The sequence below is a fragment of the Thermobia domestica genome, chromosome 9, assembly GCF_964235325.1.
Source record: "Thermobia domestica chromosome 9, izTheDome1.hap1.1, whole genome shotgun sequence".
NCBI classification, from domain to species: Eukaryota; Metazoa; Arthropoda; class Insecta; order Zygentoma; family Lepismatidae; genus Thermobia; species Thermobia domestica.
In genome coordinates this window covers 88,098,226-88,118,970 of record NC_137462.1, presented here as the reverse complement: position 1 = coordinate 88,118,970, position 20,745 = coordinate 88,098,226, and the positions used below count along the sequence as shown (strand labels likewise).

General features: G+C 34.6%; 1 protein-coding gene across 3 annotated transcripts in view; it reads right to left on the bottom strand.

The window, feature by feature from the left end:
* LOC145694828 (S-adenosyl-L-methionine-dependent tRNA 4-demethylwyosine synthase TYW1-like) overlaps positions 1–20,745 on the bottom strand; it is a 101,176-nt gene that overhangs the window by 38,123 nt on the left and 42,308 nt on the right. For all 3 annotated transcript variants that reach the window (XM_081771490.1, XM_081771492.1, XM_081771491.1), the window contains exons 3-6: positions 18,997–19,098; positions 10,363–10,557; positions 4,988–5,194; positions 723–965 (exon numbers count right to left, since the gene is read on the bottom strand). In XM_081771490.1, coding sequence (XP_081627616.1) covers positions 723–965; positions 4,988–5,194; positions 10,363–10,557; positions 18,997–19,098 — 747 coding nt within the window. The remainder of the gene's footprint in view (positions 1–722; positions 966–4,987; positions 5,195–10,362; positions 10,558–18,996; positions 19,099–20,745) is intronic.

Below are 20,745 nucleotides of genomic sequence, written 5' to 3'. Positions count from 1 at the left end.
CCTTCTTACAATTTCCTTAGTACAAGTTTCCCTATTACAATTTATAAAACTAAAGTAGATATCGATTCTAGATAGTTTAGATGAAACTACAACTATTCTATTTATTGCGTATAACGAAGTGATTATAAATTTATCTGTAGGCTATTTCTCTCAATTTGTAAGGACCACCAAATGCATTTCTTTGTGTTTTTTTAAATATAGCTCTTATAAGCTTTATTCTCTGTCGTTGTTGTGTATCATGTTACGTATAGTCATGTTTCAAAAACCTTTAAACATCATCTTTGTTTCGGGAGCTTTCTACTCTTACCCGTAGGTATCTGGTTTCAAAGCTAAGCTTGAATGAACTGTGTTTCCATGTTATCTAGATTCTCACCTGGAAAGAAAAGCTTCTAAAAGAGAAGTGGGTGTTCATTTTTTTTTCTTTTTTGTTCACAATTGTATTGTTACGTTCAAAAAAGTACATGCGATGAAATGTCCTCTGTCAATAGCGTTTTAGCTTCTACTATCTTTAAATGACACAGACACGCACACACAAGAAAAAGAACAAATGAAATCAGGTAATTTATACGAAAAACAAATTCTAAGGAACAACATCTTTAACATGACAACGCTTTAGTTTCTAATTTCTAGAATACCAAAGCTCATACAGCGATTAAAAGATTTGGAGGAAAAAAAAAAAAAAAAAAAAAAAAAAACATCAACTTCACACTTATTTCACTTACTTTTGTCCATCTACACAGTTTGACTCCAGAATGTGTACCAATGAGTCTGTAACCTTGCTTTGTTAAAGCTTCTCTTAATACTGGTGTAATCATGTCAGGTAAAATGTTAACAGTTTTTTCTTGTTTAATCATTTTTTGTTTCTTCATTTGCTGAACCATGTTACCTAGCTCTTCGACATCTAGAACAGGTTCGTTGGTATCTTCGTTATCGTCGGATTCTTCACTATCGTCACAACTAGAATACTGCAAGAAGTATATATGGATTTTATTAAATAGTGTACCTCTAAAATTTAATACCAGTATTATAATTATTCAAGGATATGAATTGACGTATGTTTTACGACAAAATACATCAGAACATGCAATGCAGGATTCTTTCTGCTTGCAGTTATGGCAAATGGGCTCATCGAAAGAAACATTAATGCCCTTGACACCTTAAAATGAAACATATGATACATCAAAAACCGCTTTGTACAATCCGCGTCAAAAAACCTGCAACATGAGCATATAAGTTTATTGTGAAATGACGAAGTCTTTTGCTCCAAAATAAGTGTGCACGGGAGGAGGCCGAGGTTTATCTGGCGTGATTCGTTCCACTTAGAGGTTATGTTCATTCCCTGTGCTGTTAGGCGTAGTTTCACAATAAACTTACATCCTCATGTTGCAGGTTTTTTGCCGCGGATTGTACCAGGCATACTTAAACATGGGGTGATGCAATGTCGACTGAAATTGGATCAAAATGAGGATATAACCATCACTCACCTTCATACCAATGCTGGTGGGGAGAATAAGTTTGCGGAAAGCCCTCATGAGTAGAGATGGTATCCAGACAAGGTCGGGCTCGGTCTCGTCTCGATTTGGAAAAGCACATTTCGGTCTCGGTCTCGAGTTTAAGACAAGACCGAGACTAGTCTCGGTGTCGGTACCATCCCTACTCATGAGAGTGGACATTTGTCAAGCATATGGCTCACAAGTGTACACGACATAATGTGATACCGGAAAGACAGTTGTGGAAGCATAACGATGTCTTAAACTTCAACGCGCACATTCCACTGTCATTGTTCAGATGGTATTTTCAAATAATAACAACGTACCCTACAGGCACCAAGCAAGCGAGATGTTACAGATGTAAAGTGTACCCGGTGCGAGCCTTGCAACGGTATATAACACATGCGATCCCCGCGTATCTCTTCGGGGGCGGGGGAGGGATTTGGTAAGAAAATAATTATTGTCTATGATTGCAATTTGTTCATATCACAAAAATTTCATGTGCGCTACAAAAACTTCCCTGCACTTCGAGCCTCAAATTTGGCATCATTGTATATCAAACCACACTCCTGTTTATTGTAGAACATCAACTGCTCCTACTTGCTCCGTTATATACTATACTTATTTTTCTACTACGTATGTAAAAATCACATATGTCCGTTCTGTACATATCTTTTGCAGTATTTGTTCGCCATATTGGATCCGTCATACTGCATTTTGCACTTTTAACACTGAATTCGTACTTCGCAACCACGAAAACCTTTACCTACCCGCTTTCAGTTCCATAGCAGTATTTTATATTTTGTCCGTCGTCTTGGATCTACCATTTTGAATTTTACACTTTGGCATCCGATTCATAGACACCGACGTCGAATATCTCCATATACCTTATTTCAGATCCATAGCTTGTTTTTTGTATTTTGTGTCCGCCATGTTGGATCCGCCATTTTAATTTGTAAATATTTGATGTCAGATTCGTATTCAGCTACCTTTTAAACACACACACATACACACACACACACACACACACACATATATATATATATATATATATATATATATATATCACGTCTCAAAATAATTACATCATAGCTTCCTATTTGGTCCACGTTTTCTGATGTTTCGGAGCATGCCTTGTTTAAATCTTCAAATGATCGCCACGCCCCCTACAGGCACTATTCAAGCGATATATTTCATATGTAAGGTGTACTCGGTGTGGCCTTTCCAACAATATATAATACATGCAAATCTCCAGTAAAGAATAAGGGATGGATTTACTTTATCCATCAAAAAGCATGTTCCACGATAACTTTCGTAAGGAAATATTTGGAGTTCGTGAAATACAGGATATATGTATGTAAGGTTTTCCAGTCATCCAGAACCCAATCGAGGATGAATAAATGAATTTAGTTCCGTCACTGTGATTTAGAAAATATATCTTACGATAACCTTCGTCAAGCTTTTCGTAGTATATCTGGATTAGACGAGAGTCCGACTGAACGTGGATGTCTCATGACTTGAAATGAGTAATGGAGTTAAGCTGCAATAATGCATAGCATTACAGTCTTGTGTGAACATGCTAATTCAACTGCTTTGTCCTTGAAGACAGAAGACGACGCAAAGGATGGTTCCTTATTTCTTCAACTAGAGCTTTATTTTAGGCCGCTGATGTTGTCTGCGATCTTCCACTATTGGATTTGAACTAGTCCATTCTCCTTCTCCCTTCTCCGCATGACGATCCGGTCACTCCTTAACAGTTCTAGCACACAAATAAAATTTCAAATCACAAATCAAATTCTAGCAATGTGAAACAACTTCTAACCATTAGTAGAATGATCAGTAATCTCAGTTCTTTGAACGGCAGACAAATCTAAAGAACCTAAGGTGACCAAATGTTCCGTTTTAGCAGCTGTCTCACTTTTTCTGATTCTCGAATGGGACGTCTAAATGTCCTACTTTTAACCAAAATGAACAATGGCTCCGTAAGAGTTATTTAAAATATAAACGATCAGAGAAATTCTTCACTCCTTCGTTAAAATGACTGTGGATAGAGCTATCGTTCGCATCAACACTCATTGAGAATTTTTAAGCCATGCAGTCCCTCTTCGCTGGTTTGTGCCTAGCGCGTGTACCTTTGGTGCACTTGGTCCTGGGTTCGATTCCCGGGAGAGCACAATAGTTAATTTTACAATCATTTAGTTAAATGGCATAATCGTCGGATATTAAACTAAAAAGTTTAATATATTGAATATAAACTCATATTTCGGTACCGAATATACCGAAAGTCTCATTTTAATCGAAGCCAAATGATAAAAACCCAGTTCAAGGTAAATGATAGTTATATTCCGAAATTTATTTCACATGGTTTAGCTGGTTTCGCGTGATGCGATCCTACAAAAGATCAATTCTATTTTTATATACTGTATTAGACGAAAAATATCAAAAATCGCAGTATGAAAAGTACTTAGGTACAGAAAAAATATCGATCGATGTATAGAAATATCTCTCAGCCCTCAAACGCTGATGATGTCATCGAACCACTAATGTGATATGTTCTGTGGTATTCACTATTTTCACTCGTTACGGTGATCATGATATGTTAAGTTGCGGTTATTTCAAGGTTTCTAATCATCCTTTCGTGTTCCTGTTGATGTACAGTTAAATACGAAATATACTGACTCGTAATTTTACTGTATTGTTTGTCGAAAGCAGTTAAGGTATTATGTTTTATTCCTAATTAGCTTTCGTGCATTTCACTCCTGTTAAGTTGTATTTTCTTACTTTGTACATACTGCGTTATAAGTGTATATTTCCATCCACATCTCGAGTACAACGCGAAGATGCATATTGTATACAAACATTTTTGCTTACAATTACCATTCAAACACACTGATAAACTTCTTCGAATTTACAACTGAAATCCAATATATAACAACCCAAGATACAACAAAATCCAGAAGCTCCCGGCATGCAAAGCTGTGGATGTCAAGCTTATCCCTGGAGAAACCTGCCCACCAAATATACAGACTTTTAGTTCCTAGGAGATGGGCTACTTATCCACCGAATTTCCCTCAGATTCGGCCAGTAGTTACCAGGAAATAAAGTACCACATACAAGGCGTGCCGGATCTATCCCTGGCCGAACCCGGCCACCAAATATAGCAATCTTTATTTATTAGACAATGGACTACTTGCCCACCGAATTTCGTTCAGATTTGGCCAGTAGTCACAGAAAAAATAAAGTACCACATGCAAGCTGAGTCGAACTGAGCGGAGCCTATCAGAGCCTGTCTCTGGCCAAGCCCAATCATCAAATATGGCATTCTTTTTTATTCATTTGGCCATGGGCTATTTGCTCACTAAATTTGGTTCAGATCTGGCCAATACTTACCAAGAAATAAAGCACCAAATACACACATACATATACACATACACCTAGAGTGAAACTATAAGCTCCCGTATGCTTATATTGAGAGCTAAAAAGCACACAATATTTACCTGAGAGAGTTCGCCATTCTGAGTTCTAGAACTACTAATAGTTTCTACACCTGAACTTTTGCAACCCTGAATTCGTTTCCAAAGAGATGATCTCCATTTATTAAAATCATAGAGTATACCGTGTCCTCCACCGTCATCTCCCAATCCAATGTGAATCACTCTGACTCCTTGTAACCTATGAAGGGCTTTATCGAGATTTAATCCGACCTAAAGAGTAAAAATACAATTAAAACACAAATAAACAATTTGATTATTGTCAGGAAGGAAACTGAAATTACTGTGTTTCACATTTCACATACAATATAAATCTCAAAGCTTTATATATATATAACGATTAATGATGTAAACTGTTTTATCCATTTACCCCTTTAAACCTGATTTGTGATTTGATTTGAACTCCAAGAAATAGACCTAGTTAAGATTTAAGGGAAGAACATATTAACTTTAAGAATACTTTGAAAAAGACAGGTTGAAACTATCACTTTGCTTTTGTAAATAGACCCATTTCACTCCAAAGTAATATACTTATAAGGGAATTCTCAAAGAAGAAAACACAACAAGTTTAGTTTAAATTGGAAAAGTTTATGAATCTTCTAGTGGAACAGATAGGAATACACACAAATATGTCACACCAAATGGATAAACTCACTTATGTCGCTCCAAAAATAACATGCTGAATTTCTAAATTAGTACTGTTCTTTTTTATTAGTAGTATTATTTTTCTCGTAGTGTTAAGAAGCATTTCTTTAAAAAATAAAATAAAATAAAATAAAAGCAACAATTTCTTACATTTCAAATCGACCTTTTATTTGTAACTTTCTCCAAATTTCTTTCCTAATTCTTTAGCTACGCATTTATTTTTAAAATCTGCTTTCTTCTATTTTGAGCATGTACCTATGTCTTTCTTCTACATTCTCCTACTTTAATTCAGGGAAATTCGGCAGTTATCGACCAGTTTAAAAAGAAAATTATACCTTGTAGACTGAAAAGAATCACAATTTAAGTTACAGGAATTTAATAATTTAAATTTCATGACATTACATTAGTGCCATGGAAGCAAGGAAAGGCGTTGATTTGGGATTTCACTTGCTCAGACACTTATGCCCCCTCCAATCTACAATTTTCATCAACAAAAGCAGGACTTATCGCTACACGAAGAGCAAAAGAAAAAAGAAATAAATATATTAATCTCCTGGATAAGTACTGGTTTGTAGCGATAGCAATTGAATCTAGTGGTTCCTGGGATCAAGAGGGCGCTAAATTTATTAACGAAATCGGCAAACGTATATGTATTAAATCAGGAGACACTCGAGCTAAATCTTTTCTAATTCAACGCATTAGCATAGCCATTCAACGAGGGGACGTAGCCACTATTACGGGTACGTTACCCACCGGTAAGGAGCTAGAAGAGATTTTTCTTTTATAAATTCTGATGGCGTCTAATACACTAACAGTGTTAAAATTTTGGAAAGAAAGTTAGAGATATAGCATACATTTACGCCCCAAATATCCTGAGAATCAAAGTGTTAGCCAATTCAATTGAACCTTGTTATGTTAACCTAACAATTCTGGTTTTCCAATTCCCAGGAGGGAGTGAAGCAGTTCAAATGTAGACATGAACTTGAAGTGGAAAGTACTAACGCTTTGGAGATCTGGAAGGCAGAGGACGTTCCGGGAAAAATGAAGTTGATATCAACAGTTTAACTGTTTTTGAAAGCATTTTGATAATGATATTGTCATTGTTCTCTTTAATTTTTAACAATATTGAGTTTTCATTGTTAACGATTAATTTCCAACTGTTGAAAAATTATATATTGTATTTTTCTTTTCCTTTGTATGTATTTTGATCAGAAAAAAAATCTTTAATTTGCTTTTCAGTATAACATTATAGCAATAGTGTTTGGCAGTTGTAATTAGAGATGCAAGGGCTCGGAAAAAAAAAACGGCTTTTTTGGAAAAAAACTCGGTTTTTTCTGCTTTGCTTTTTTGCTTCGGAAATTTTGGGCTTTTTTCAAAATACTGCTTTAAATTGATAAAACAGACTTTGTATCGCTCCTCTATAACACAAAAAATCATTTAATTAGTGGTTGATGCTGATAATAATATAAAACATCGAAAATAAACTATGAATTTCGAAAAAATATTTCAAACAATTTTTCTTCAACATATTTACATTATGAATTCCACAGGATTAACCAATGTATATAATAAGAATTTTTTAACCTCCTATATACAAAAGTAAGCAGAGTTGGCAAGAACCGTGGTTGTTTTTGAAAATGCCAAAAACCCGTTTTTTGGGGGATGTTTTAAACCAGGATTTTTTGGTTTAAACCAGGCTTTTTTGACTTAGATTTTTTGCTTTATGTATTTATATTACATATTCACAGAAATAGCCCAAGTTTGTTTCGCTTTGATGTTATTATGCAACAGCGGGGTTATGCCGGAAGAACTCCCAAAAGCTTAAATAAGTGCGGCCAGTAAATTTCTTAAGTTGAGAATCTCCCGCCCTAGCCATTGGGAAAATCCCGTCATTACTTGAAATGTAAGACAATAACGGGAAAATCCTGTTATTGCTTTGCATGTAAAATTTAAAGGTCAACGTACCATAATCACTACGCTAAAACTGAGGTATTAAATTACAAATTTAGTACGTACATATCTCTGAAAGTCCAATCCAAGCTAATGTTGGAAACTGCGCAGGCAATCGATAAATTTTGCCAATTTCTATCAATATATTTAAGCAATATTGGCTTCTTTATAAAACAACACGCATTTAGGCATGTAGAAATATACAATTTGGTTTGTTTCGTATATTTAGGCTTAACATCCTTACGAAATACCGAGGTTATCAAGGAGAAGACTTTCGCTTAAACTGACATCCGAACCGCTACTTGGGTTACGCATGAAAGAAGGATTGTGGTTCGACCGAGAATTGAACATGGGACACCTTGATTAAAAGGTGAAAGGGAAATAAAACTATTGCAGGTGGTTTGATATCTGGAAACGTTACCATGAAGTTCACACGATTCGCATTTTTCATTCTTTTTATTTTTGTGGTTTAAACCAGTTATTAAAAAAAAAAAAAAGTTGGTGTAAATCAGCCAACCCTAAAAGTAAACACTTCTTTTTAAAGAATACACAAATAATTAGCAAAATAGTACGTAGTATTTTTACTTCAAAATATTCCATACCCTCTTTTTGAAACAAAATAAAATTAAAATAAAACATAAGAGAAATACTTAGATTTATATGATACACTTAAAGGCTGCACATCAAGAGCTTTTGGTTCTGTATATTCTTGAAATTCTACAGTTAAGTTTTATAGAACCACCATCACATTTTACCCAATCCTCAAGTTTTCTGAATTTTTAACAAGAGGGATTCAACATATCATTACGGAATCCCCCCCCCCCCCCAAAAAAAAAAAAAGACTACGGAATATATTTAAGTTAAGCTAAATACAACTGCACAACAAACATGACTGAGTGACTAGCTTTTGCGCTTCTATCGGGAAGTCCGGGATTCAACCAGCATTCGACCATTCTGACAAAGCTTTTCTTCATTCCATCTGTGAATGTAGAAATAGTGCGTGTACTGTGAGTTGGGCGACTTCCTTTTTTACTGTTTTTAAATCGTTATTATTACTAATTACCAGCAGTGACGGTTTTGCGAAGGTTAGGGGGGCGGTCTTTCGGACTGAAGCCCGTTCCCCAAAGTTACGGAATGTCTGCAACAAACAAAATATCTATTATTTATGCCTTTACTCATAAACTTTAAGCTCCCGTCAAATAAAAATTACGAATGTTTAGAAAAACTAAACATTAGTAAGAAACCCTTCCCAAAATACTTTTCTAAATCCGCCACTGATTCTCAGTATAAAATGATTTTTAAAGTTGTATCCGGAAGATTATTGCTAAACATATAAACGAAACGAAATATTAGTTATGCCTGTACTCAAACTTCAAGCACTTCCCAAATAAAATTAGGACTTTTTAGGAAACGAAACAATCAGAAAAAACCCTCCTAAAGTACTTTTCTAAATCCGCTACTGATTATTTGTATAAATTGGTATTCAAGGTTGTGTCCGGAAAATTAATGCTAAATCACTTCACAGCTACAGTATAACAGACCCTGTGGAAGTACGGTTTGACGGATATATTGAAAAACGTACGCTTTGACGGATAAATAGAAAAACGGGCAAGTTTAACTTTTGCGCTAGAAGCTAGAGTACTAAAAGCTCTTAGAAATGAAACACGGATGACAAACTAGAGAAGAAAAAAAGATGTCGATAACTCAAAAGTTAAAATAAAGTTAAATAGCCTCTAAAATTACCCTCAAATACTACATTCTTCATGTTAGCTTTAATTCGTAAAACATGTGCTCCATCCATCTTGGTGAATTTCAGAGCGAAATATCACATTCAGGTCATGGAATTCTTATCTAACTATAGAATATACTATAAGAAAGCTATTTAGATAGAAAAATCATGAAGTTGAAAAAAGCCAAAATTTCCAAAATTCTCGTTTTTTTCCAAAAAAGCCGGCTTTTTATGTGAAAAAAACCATCGATTCAAAAAAGCCGGCTTTTTTGCATCTCTAGTTGTAATTATAATAAATTCTTGCAATTACATGATTTGTAGTACTGAAAACCCTCGTTATGTTTAACATACCTCTTTAATGGTTCGAAATATCGAACTGCTGTTAAAGGAATTATGAATGTATCATATACTGAAAACTACCTATGTGTCTGGATGTGTTACTTATCTAAGCAATTATTCGAAATAATTTAAATATAATAACCTGATAATTATAATAAATTTATTATTACTATTTGACTTTCAAAGTATGGGAAGTCTAATAAAAAGAATATGTCTATCTATCTGTAAGAGCAACAATAGTAATAGATGGAAAGAAGCGATTTTAAAACATGAATTCAGAGTTCGAAGAATAGGTTTAATCTCTCTACTCAAATCAATATTGATCGCAACTGAGCAAAACAATAAGGAATAGCGATTTAACGTTTCTCCACCCTTATTTCTCTAATAAATATAAGACTTCCGGCTACAATATTGGATCCTTATAGTTTGGAAGCTGACTGTTATTTAATCACAATAAAAAAAAAAAAAAAAAAACTAATTTCTTATTATTTAAATATTAAATTGATTTCTAAAACTTATATTTTTCTAATTTCCAAACCGTAAGTTAAAATATCTTGTTTTACAGTGATCAATAAGTACCGAACTTCCAAAAAGACAATCTAGCATACATATAAAATTAATATTGTTCAGATGACTGTTCAAATATAAGACAATTGATACATTCTATGTCCAATATAAAACAACTGAAGAGAGCAGATTAAGCATTTCTTTAACTTACTGCATTGAAGTTATCTCCATACGATGAATTACCAAGTCCAAACACGGCATATTTCAGTCCTTTCAGTAAACCCTTCTGTACTCTAAAATCAAGAGATGCATCTGTGACCCACTTACAAAACCAAGATGCTGACTCTGGTGGTGTGCCATCTATGTAAGTTGATATGATGAAGACACACAGACTTCTATCGGATACCTGCAATATATTGTAATAATTATTCTTTTCTCCCGAAAAATTAAATGGTTAGCACGTAAACAGTCCTTATTCGATTCTCGATACAAGCTCAAGTGCCTTATGTTTATGACATAAATATCGAAACTTTATAGAGTTTCTTGGTTGACTAAAGACTTGCAATGTATCCCGTTATGTTATTTGGTTTGGGTATCTAACAAACATACCCAAATTTCACCTCCTTCATGGCCTTTGGGGTTATTATTAATAACGAGATGAGCATTGCTGTGAAATGGCCCGATGTCCTGATCAACTGTCAAAAAAAATCAATAGCTATCTTAAAGCAAAGACTTATACTATAGCTAATTCTTAAATCATGATTTTAAATAAACTTAAGCTACTTACTACACTAACTTATCGACTTCTCATCGACAACTTTTAAAACACGCATCAACTTTAAATACCTTACTTCGACGACCTTTAAAGTACCTCATATATTTTTTAACTCTTTTCTTGTACAGCACCCGCTTAGGCAATCTTCTAAACCAACAAGACCACATTTAGTTTCTAATTAAAATAAAACTAGTCAGGACTCAGTTACTTTACTGTTACTGAAGGGATATTAATTTACTGAACTTAAGCTTTATGATATGTAGCGCTTCCCACTGTCAGGATGGAATAAGTATAAAAATAAAAGTTGCACGTGGAAATCTGTAAAGGAAAATCTTCAGTACTAACGACTAACTTTTTATTTTTTTAAATTCTTTCGGCCCTGGCGGTAACATATGTGTACACTATATTTCAAAGATACCATAATTACTCTGGAGGATTCAAAATGGCTGATTTTTATGTTTTTGCATTCTTTGAAATTATCTAAATCATTTTCCGCTAGTGCTTTCATATATTGTTAGGAAGTTACGCACAATACTTGTATGCTCTACCACAATTGACAAAATTCCTCCATGTAGGCTTTTCTATTTTATTTAAAAAAAAAAAAAAAAGTAATTATTTTTTGCTCTTAGTGATGCATTTCGAGTCTGTAAATTACGCAGAATACAATGATATCTTCGATTAATGCAATTTTGTATTTTCATACATGTTTTAACCCTAGTGTATACAAATATGTACATCTCATAATTATGTAAATATGGCAACCGCAATCAAAATGGCGATTGTATTACATTTGTTACGTTAAAATGCATAATAGTGCAAAATAAAAGTCGATAAGTAAACAAAAGATCAGGGCTGAAAGGGTTAAAGTCAAAACCGAAGCATAATTTCCAAATTCACTGAGTAAACAGCCTAAGAGAATGCGAATGTACGAGTTATGATTTAATTGATAGAAGCCAAAGCATTCACTTATTCCATGTCGAACAAATAAAGAAGGAATAAAATAAATTTCACTTAATATTGAGGCGTAAAAGAAAAGAAAAGTCACAGTTTATTTTATCACCTAAACTTATGCATATTAGAATATCCATCTCTTAACACAATACAAAGCTACACAAAAGATTTTGATTTGATTTGATTTGATTTTAGCGACCCTTTTAGCAGCAATGCTATATGAGACGTGGACCTACAGCTTAACGTGGGATCTGAATCACATAAGCTTCCGCCGTGGATCGAACCCGGGTCTTCTACACCAAGGTACATAAAATGAAGATTAATCTCAACATTTAATTTTTTTGACCATTTATTTCAGCATAAACATACTGTAGCATAAATAGTGTACATAATTTTCATAAATCAACATCACACATTGAAGGAAACAAGTCTGAACTATTCTATATTCGCACTAAAGGAATTCAGATGTTTTGACTGAAAGTTGAAAGTAAGTCCGCTAAAATATCACAAGAATATTGTACTGTTTAAATGGGTAACGATAATGACTAAGTTGGTGATAGACTGTGTAGGTTTCTATGCAACGTTTATAAATGGTGTTTGATATTCGGAAATAAACAAGTGACAATTTACTCATATTAGTCTTTGAATTAATATCATCAGTGGTATATTGTATACAAATCTACGCTTAAGTTTTGGGCAATTATTTTTGTTAAGTATGTAACAGTTTTATATAATATTTAAGTATATTTGAACATTTCTATTATCTTTAGCAAATCTAAGGATATTCATAAGAAGTAACCTTATACATTGTTTGTACTGATCTACACAAGATGTTTACAAGATTCACAATTTTTATTTAACACAAATTTTGCTTATATTTTTCTGCCAGAATTAAAATTTTTACGCAGTTCACACTATAATATTATAAATATATATTATTACCACATCAAGTTTGTTGATGAACTTCTCTTCAACTCAATGACTCTAGAAATCTAAAAGAGGGAAGTTAGATGTAATGATACCTAAATAATTAAAGGACAGCTGAAATATCTAAATGTGTACTGACATTTACCTGATACAAAAGGTCAGAAAGACCTAATAATGAAGACAAATGAAGAGCTATTCATAAAAGAAGAGGAAGAAGATGAGAGGAGTTATAACTATACTAGAGTCATTGAACTGGAATCATTAAAGAGAGGAAAATTTTCACCATATCAGTACGAGTTTGTACAAAGCGGTAGCAATTAGGGTTTAGAAGCATATGTCTACACAGTGGCAACAGCTAAGATATGCAATGAGGTTCAAGGATTGGTCTCAGTGGAGCCTATATGAACATTTCGAAGTTGTAACCACTAGTGCTTTGAGCGTAAGCCTACATAGTGGTATGTTGTTTGGTTTCAATGAAAACTACAATGTTACAACTTAGAGAAAATGAGGCTTTTTTTTATCACAAGAATATCACACTGTTTACAATGATAACGGCAACGAATGAGTTGGTGATAGACTGTGTATTATGGCCTGTGACAAACATCTTGGCATTTCAGCTAAACGAATGAAACACAAGCTCTGACGCGACGTTGCCGAGTAAAGGGAGTGGCTATGCTAAGCAGACAAACTACAGCGCGATCAGGTGGCAAGAGATAGACGTCGTGTTCTCGGCTGTGACAAGGGAGACAAATGCATGCTAAGAAATTATGCTCTCTCTCTTTTTTCCAATATTTGGGTGACTTATCCCTGGTTGTGACCCCCCCCCCCTCTTTCAATGTCCACGAAGACATTTAAAATGTATTCAACATAGAAAACATTTTTTGAATTTTGGAAGTTTACATCTAGACAGTCACTACTTGCTCAAATTATATAAAAAATATATAAATTTGCACATTTGTTATTACTATTATTACCGGTATTATTTGAATGTAGGATATTTTCGTTACAATGTAGGTTTTATTTGAACTTATAACATCAGGCACGTAGCCAAGGGGAGGACCCCCTCCCCCCTTCGAGACCATATATGAAAAAAATTAAGAAAGGATGAAACAAAAAGAAACGAGAAAAAGAAGAATCAGCGTTAAAAGTATAAAACTACAGCAAACGTTTGGTTACTCTTTCTTATGTGGAACTTTGTGTGTAGGAAACGGAAGGGGTTCAATCTAAAAATTGATATTATTTGAACGGACCGTTCCTAATTCCATTTAGCTCCATGCTAATTCTATGGACTACAAATGACAATCGATAAACCTGTTCTATCAGATAGAGTCTCAGGTAGAACTTAAGAAATGCGAACAATCACCAGAGCCTGGCAACATAAATTCCAGTTACACTTTAAAGTAATTTTCAATTTCACGGCAACACTAATCCATTTTATAGAACGTGTTTACCGCCGAAAATCTCGTTGCTATCTTTGACGCCATTAATCGAAGATAAGAAAAATAAGAAGGAAGAAGACAACAAGAACCGAGTTTGAATGACCTAGGAAGACTGTATATTTTTCAATATTTTTAAAATATTATTTTACTTGAGATTTCTTTATAGTTTGTTATTAAAACATTAACATATCCTCATTTTATTGTCCTAACAAACTAATATGGGTGTGTTGCCAGTAAAATAGTTTAGATTGATTGAGCCCCTGGTGTGTAATCACAGTATTTCAAGTCACGACCTCCCTCCCCTCATTACGAAATCCTGGCTAAACGAACCAATATATGTTGCCAGTAAAACAGTCCAGAATTATTGAACCCCTGGTGTGATAACCAGAGTATTTCATGCCACGCTCCCCCCGCCCCTATTACGAAATCCTGGCTACGTGCCTTATAACATGCTCACTACTTTTAAAAAGTGCTTACATTTTTTACAATTTCTGATTTGATTGTTTCTCTTCTCGAACTAAGTTGCATTTGACGAACGAATTATTTAAAGCACTTTACTGAATTGTTACACACAGCCATGAAATTAAAACAACTATATTCACACTTGGCGCATAAAAACAACCCCCTGTGTTAAGGTAGGTAAAGGCCCAGTATATTTTTTATCTTTGTTACCAAGCAAGAAAGTCACATTTGTTATACTCTCAGCTGCAAATTATTGAATATTGACAAATCCTTTCTGTTTATTATTCCAGTCTCAATACATAGTCTTCGTAAAATATTACAAGACTAGGGAACAACAATGAGGAAAGAATTTGAAATAATGAAACCTGAAAAGTGTATTTTAACATTTTAATATTATCAAGTTAATCTTCGAAACTTAAATGGGTCCACTTTTGGCATGGACCTCCCCGCATTGAGAGCCCATTAGTTACGGCAATCCTCTGGGAAGGAGTTTCCTCTACAGGCTGTCCCCTGAAATTATTACTGCAGAGTACCAAACCTATTCATTGAACTAAATTAATCAGACGAACACATTACATCCATGTCCGAGACGGGATTCGAACTACAGGCCTACGGTACCGCTCAGTGATAGTCGAGGTATATTTCACAACAACACTGATTATTATTTTCAATTATGACAAACAAGAATCAAACAGTAAAAAAAATAACTATCCTACCTTTCGTCCGAAGAAGCACTTGATTCAATATTGTATGGTAAAGGAACTGCTAACACATCTTGCTCCTCCTCTTCCATTTCCGCATCTGATTCTTCCTCACTCGTCATTTCACTGTCTGAATCATTACGTAAATTAATAACAATCTTCTGGATAATATCTTCCCTGTTAATTTCTTTCCGAAAATCTCCCTCCAACAGTTTTTCTACATGTTCTACCCGAGATATCCAGTCTTCACGCGTAACTCGATCTAAAGCCTCATTCATCAATCGCTCTACGCCGGCTAACGGGAAAGTATTGTTGAGCGAAGCAACTTCGCCTTTCACTTTAGCCCAAATAAGCTCTATGGGGTTGTATTGGAAATGGTATGATAGAAGTCTTATAACAAAATGGCCCATTTGCATAGCTATTTGGTCTAATTCATACACAACGTCTCGATTTTTGTGTGGTTCAACTCGGGCAAGCAGTTCTGGCATTGTCTCCGTTGCATTGTATGGAACGTTATGGTTATCTAACCATTCACGAATTTCATTTTTTCGTGAGTTGGTATTCGGTACTTTGTTCATCATGCCAGAATGATATTTAGCGTTGTCCATAATTATTATCGATCCTTCTTCTAAGTAGTTAAGAAATCTGTTTACAAACCAATCTTTAAAACTTTCGGCATCCATTTTTGAGTTATAGTCACCAGTAGATTTTGAACGAAACACCCATTTATTTTCCGATAAAAAAATAGTTTTATATGAGCCACTATGACAATTAATCTCTTTCCTTTACCTAAAGGAACTTTAAGTCCCCCCCTCCCTGTCGAATCCTGCCATATATCTTTCCTTGAATGATTTTGATTCACCCAAGTTTCGTCCAATAAAAAATAGGTCGATCATCCCCAGAAACTTTTAGATTGTGCATCTCCCGAAGAAATTTATTCTAGCAGCAACTATGTCACCTCTCTCCATTAGGAATTTCCGCCCGTCATTTGTTCTTCTGTACCGAAAACCTAAATTTTTTAATATTCTAATCATAGACCTCGAAGAACCATTGTAGTTAATTTTTTCATGCATAGCCTTAGTCAAGCATTTAGCCGTGGGATATTGTCCACTATCATACATATCGAAAATTGTACGTCGCAACAAACATTTTTCAAAGTCGGCAAGATTCGTCACGCGTTTCGGAACTTTGAGAATTTTCCCCGGGGATGAGAAACTTGGTTCACCCTGTATCTCTGTTGATGTTTTTCCTTCGGCACAAATGCGAGCTACCGTACGAAGGCTAATATCACAGGCATCAGCAGTAAGTTCCTGACACTTTGCAAAATCAACAGTTGTACGTACGTCCTCATTCGACAGCCTTTTAAAGTATGTATAAACCGTCTATGGTGGTACTTGGTTTGCTAAGTGACATTGTTTATGTTGAAATAAAATATTCAACACAAAAATATAGTTAAATATATAATAACTATTACCACACACGAAATACGCATTCTCAATACAAAACCACAGGCAAACCCACATACACGTTCGACGAAAACGAAAAGTTAGAAAAATTAAACTTTTCTCTCTCACTGATATCACAAACTGATCTGTTTGGATGCATTTCGACACCACAAACGGACAGAAAAGGGCCTCATAAAGAATCCTGCAGGAAGGAGGAACAATTTGGAGCAATATGAGCATTTGTTTTGGCTAGACGAAGCTGATCTTCCAGAGCAGTTGATGACACGAGCAACCCCAGACTACGATTTATAGGACAAACGAACGAACGAAAGAAAGAAAGAAAGAAGGTTAGAAATGCTAGGCGTCTTGAAAAGAAACAGGATCATGTTGCACACTAATTTTCTTTTCTCCATCTGAAACGAATATAAGGCCTACACATAAAAAACACTGACCATGAAGAGTAACATTCTTATGTCGTATAAAGTTCGTCAACTGACTTAAGCTTATGGCTTAAGACAAAGATGAGAAATGACCCAACATTTGCTTTACTAGGGCCCATTCCGGCATTGTCTGGTCATTGAATTCAATAAGGAATAGCCATTGAAGTACCTCAGCCACGGTAGCTTTTCCAGAGTTTTGAACCCGGTCTTCCGAATGACATTCTGACATTACCGATTCAGCAAAATCATTGACAGTCTTTGATTTATTTTTTTATATACTCGAATTCAAATAATTCTAAGAAGTGAAACAGGCAGTGAATGGTAAGTCGCTCCGAAAAGTAAACTGAAGTGAATGTGTACAATATAAACGTGGCAATACCACAGCCCTCTCATTTGCTAGCAGCATTTAAAGGGAACTTCGAGCACCGCCTTCAAATGCCAAGATGTTTGTCACGCCGTTTAGATTTCTATGCAACCTTTATAAATTGTTTAATAATGGAAGTGTTTATTTACTCATATTTGCCACTGAATTAATATTATTAAGTTTTCAATATACACAGAGGTAATTTGGACAGAGATTGAGTACCAATATTAATTGCTTTATCAATAAACACGAGAACTAATTTTCAAAATAGTTTTACAGCTATAGTTATTTTTTATAAATCATTAAACAAGCTTTATGTGACGTAACGTATCTCATCAGAGAGAAGTAAATAAGAACGTGAAGGTTACAAAGAGATTTAATCTTTAAAGCAGAAGTAACAAAACATTCATGGTGAGAGAGACCCGGGTTCGATTTCTGGTGAGATGATGGGAGATCGAATTTCACGTTAAACTTTTTGGTTTAGTTTCATTTAGTTTAACATCTCACGGTTATGCCTGCTCGGCTAAAGGAGACGTGGATCTTCTGATTATAGTGGAATCCGAACCACTTTGGTCGTTCAACTGTACCCCCACCGGGAATCGCAGCCGGGACCACGCGAACCGGAGTCAAGCGTGCTAGCCACTACACCAAGCGGGGATTCATTCACGTTAAACTGCAGGTCCAAGTATAATACAGTCTCTGTGCTGAAAGAGATACTATAATTAAATCCAACCAACAAAAGATCTTTTTTTTTTTTTTTTTTTTTCGGGAGATGAAAATCTTCGTACTATAGATTATCTTCTTCACTACTAAATCTTTAATTGAGCAAAATCAGCTGACAAAGTTAATATTGCCATATGCTCCTTTCGAGATACGTTTTAGTGTCTAATAAACATACTGTTACACTTATGAACATTGTCCAAAATAGTGAAAAGAGATGGATTAGTTGTTCTGGAGGCATGTCTAATATGGAACGAATTACATGGCAAACCGGTATAATATTCACCAGAAATAGTACAACGATAATGTTTATCTTTTGAAAACATAACCCTTTAATTCCTCTTCAACCTTTATTTTCTTTTCTTACCACACCTGGTGATAAAGACTCAGGAATGTCTAATTACGTGCAAGAGTTTTCACTTTCTATTACAAATTTAGACAATGACCTTCTAAATAATTTACAAATATACTATTTAATTATCTCAACCATTCTAAAACTTACAATTCAATTCTCTACACGAAATTTTGAAGATACAACTATTGATTTTCAGTAGATATTGAGGCCTTGAGGAAAGACTTATATTAATGAAATTAAACACGCTTAATTATTCGATCACTTACTTCTTCAACAAGCTGATCTTCAGGATCGTAGTCCGCCAAATTAATCAAAGTCGTCTCGAGACTCTTTTCCTGCGCCTCCTCATACAACAATTGTGCAAGTGCCTGAAATTATGTAAGTCACAAAGATATGCAGCTTATCACAATTTGTTAGTTCTAACAATATATATACAGTACATGTATGTTATACAGTAATGTAATTTCAATCAGTAACAGCGTATATAATTTTAGTTTGCAATGTATAAAAGTTAGTTTGTGCATACAATTAGAAACTGAGAGACAGTTCACTACTCTGTAAATACTATGAATGAGACGTTTTCTGTGTCTCAATTTGCCCTTTTGAGATATGCACTGTACATTTAAAGCATAATAAAATTTTCAATCAAAGTGTCCACCGAAAAGCGAATCTCCGCTCACTATTTAACACCAAGAAGCTATCTAATTAGTTTATGCATGTGGAATAAGCAACAAACAGAAAACTGATTGTGTAGTAGTTAGGTGAGCTGTAGGGCCTTTCCCGAAATACGAGACCGAGGTCCAACAGTCGTGCGGGAAAACTCTGAGTATATCGTATTATACATTTTTGCAGGGTCTCAAATCTGACACAACAGAACAAAACTCATATAAATTTTCAAGTCTTAGGGAAACGTAATTAATTAAAAAATAAATAAATAAAGTGGAACAGAAGAAAGCAAGAGAGAAGGGGATGTAAACATAAACAATAACTTAAAATCACAAACTTAAGAATACAGAAACAGAAGTCTGATAAATCTAAAAAAGTTTCTGGAAACCACCGACAACTTTGGAACTTCTCGTTTTATATGTACTTACTAGCTGAACCTGCGCTCTCTACACAGCGCATCATTCGCATATGAGCATAAATATTCTTCTCATTCCTCACATCTGTTCATGTCCCTTTACAGACACAAGTGAAAAAGTCTTGATTTAAAAAAGAAATGGCAAGGCGTATCATAAAGGGGACCTCAATATTTCGCACCGTTTGCAAGATTTGAGCCTACTTCCGGTTGGAGTTTCTAATTCATGCATGACCAGTGTTTTCTTTTTTCTTGCATGCAGTATGTAATAAGCAAATACATTACATACGCAATTAATTATAATCGCAGTTATATATGGTGTCCATTGGGCAAATCACTCCAAAAATAAAGATTCATCTTACTGGTTAAAGTGGAGAAATGGTTATCGTTCCTTTTTCATTATTATTTGGCCATGAAACAAACACCTGAGAGGTATGCAACCTCTGTATACAATTATGTGGTGTTGGAATGTATAATGTGTAGGATATGATGCTTTAGTTTTTTTTTTAATTTCAACGCTTCTACGCGTACCCTAAAAAATGTAATAAAGAAATAACGGCCATGTTTTTAAAATATTCAATTAGAACTGGAGAATCTACGCAAAATTTCCAATCGATCAGTGAAAACGTCATCTTTCTAGAGCCTGTAGTTTCCGAGATCTCATTGTCGAAAGGATTAGCCACAAACATATAAATTTCCACAACATAGTTTAAAAGAACTCGGAAGATGGAAGCACAATTCATGTGCATTGATTTTGGGGAAGGCTTATTAAAATACAAAGGCTTTGAACAACAATTTTATATCATAAATTTTATGAAAAAGATCTAGTTAACTGATTTATTTAAAGTACTCGTACTTAAAATGTTTGTCTCTGTTAAACGTGAAATCACACATAACCGCAAACGAAAGAATTGAAAGCCATAGTTATACGTTGGAG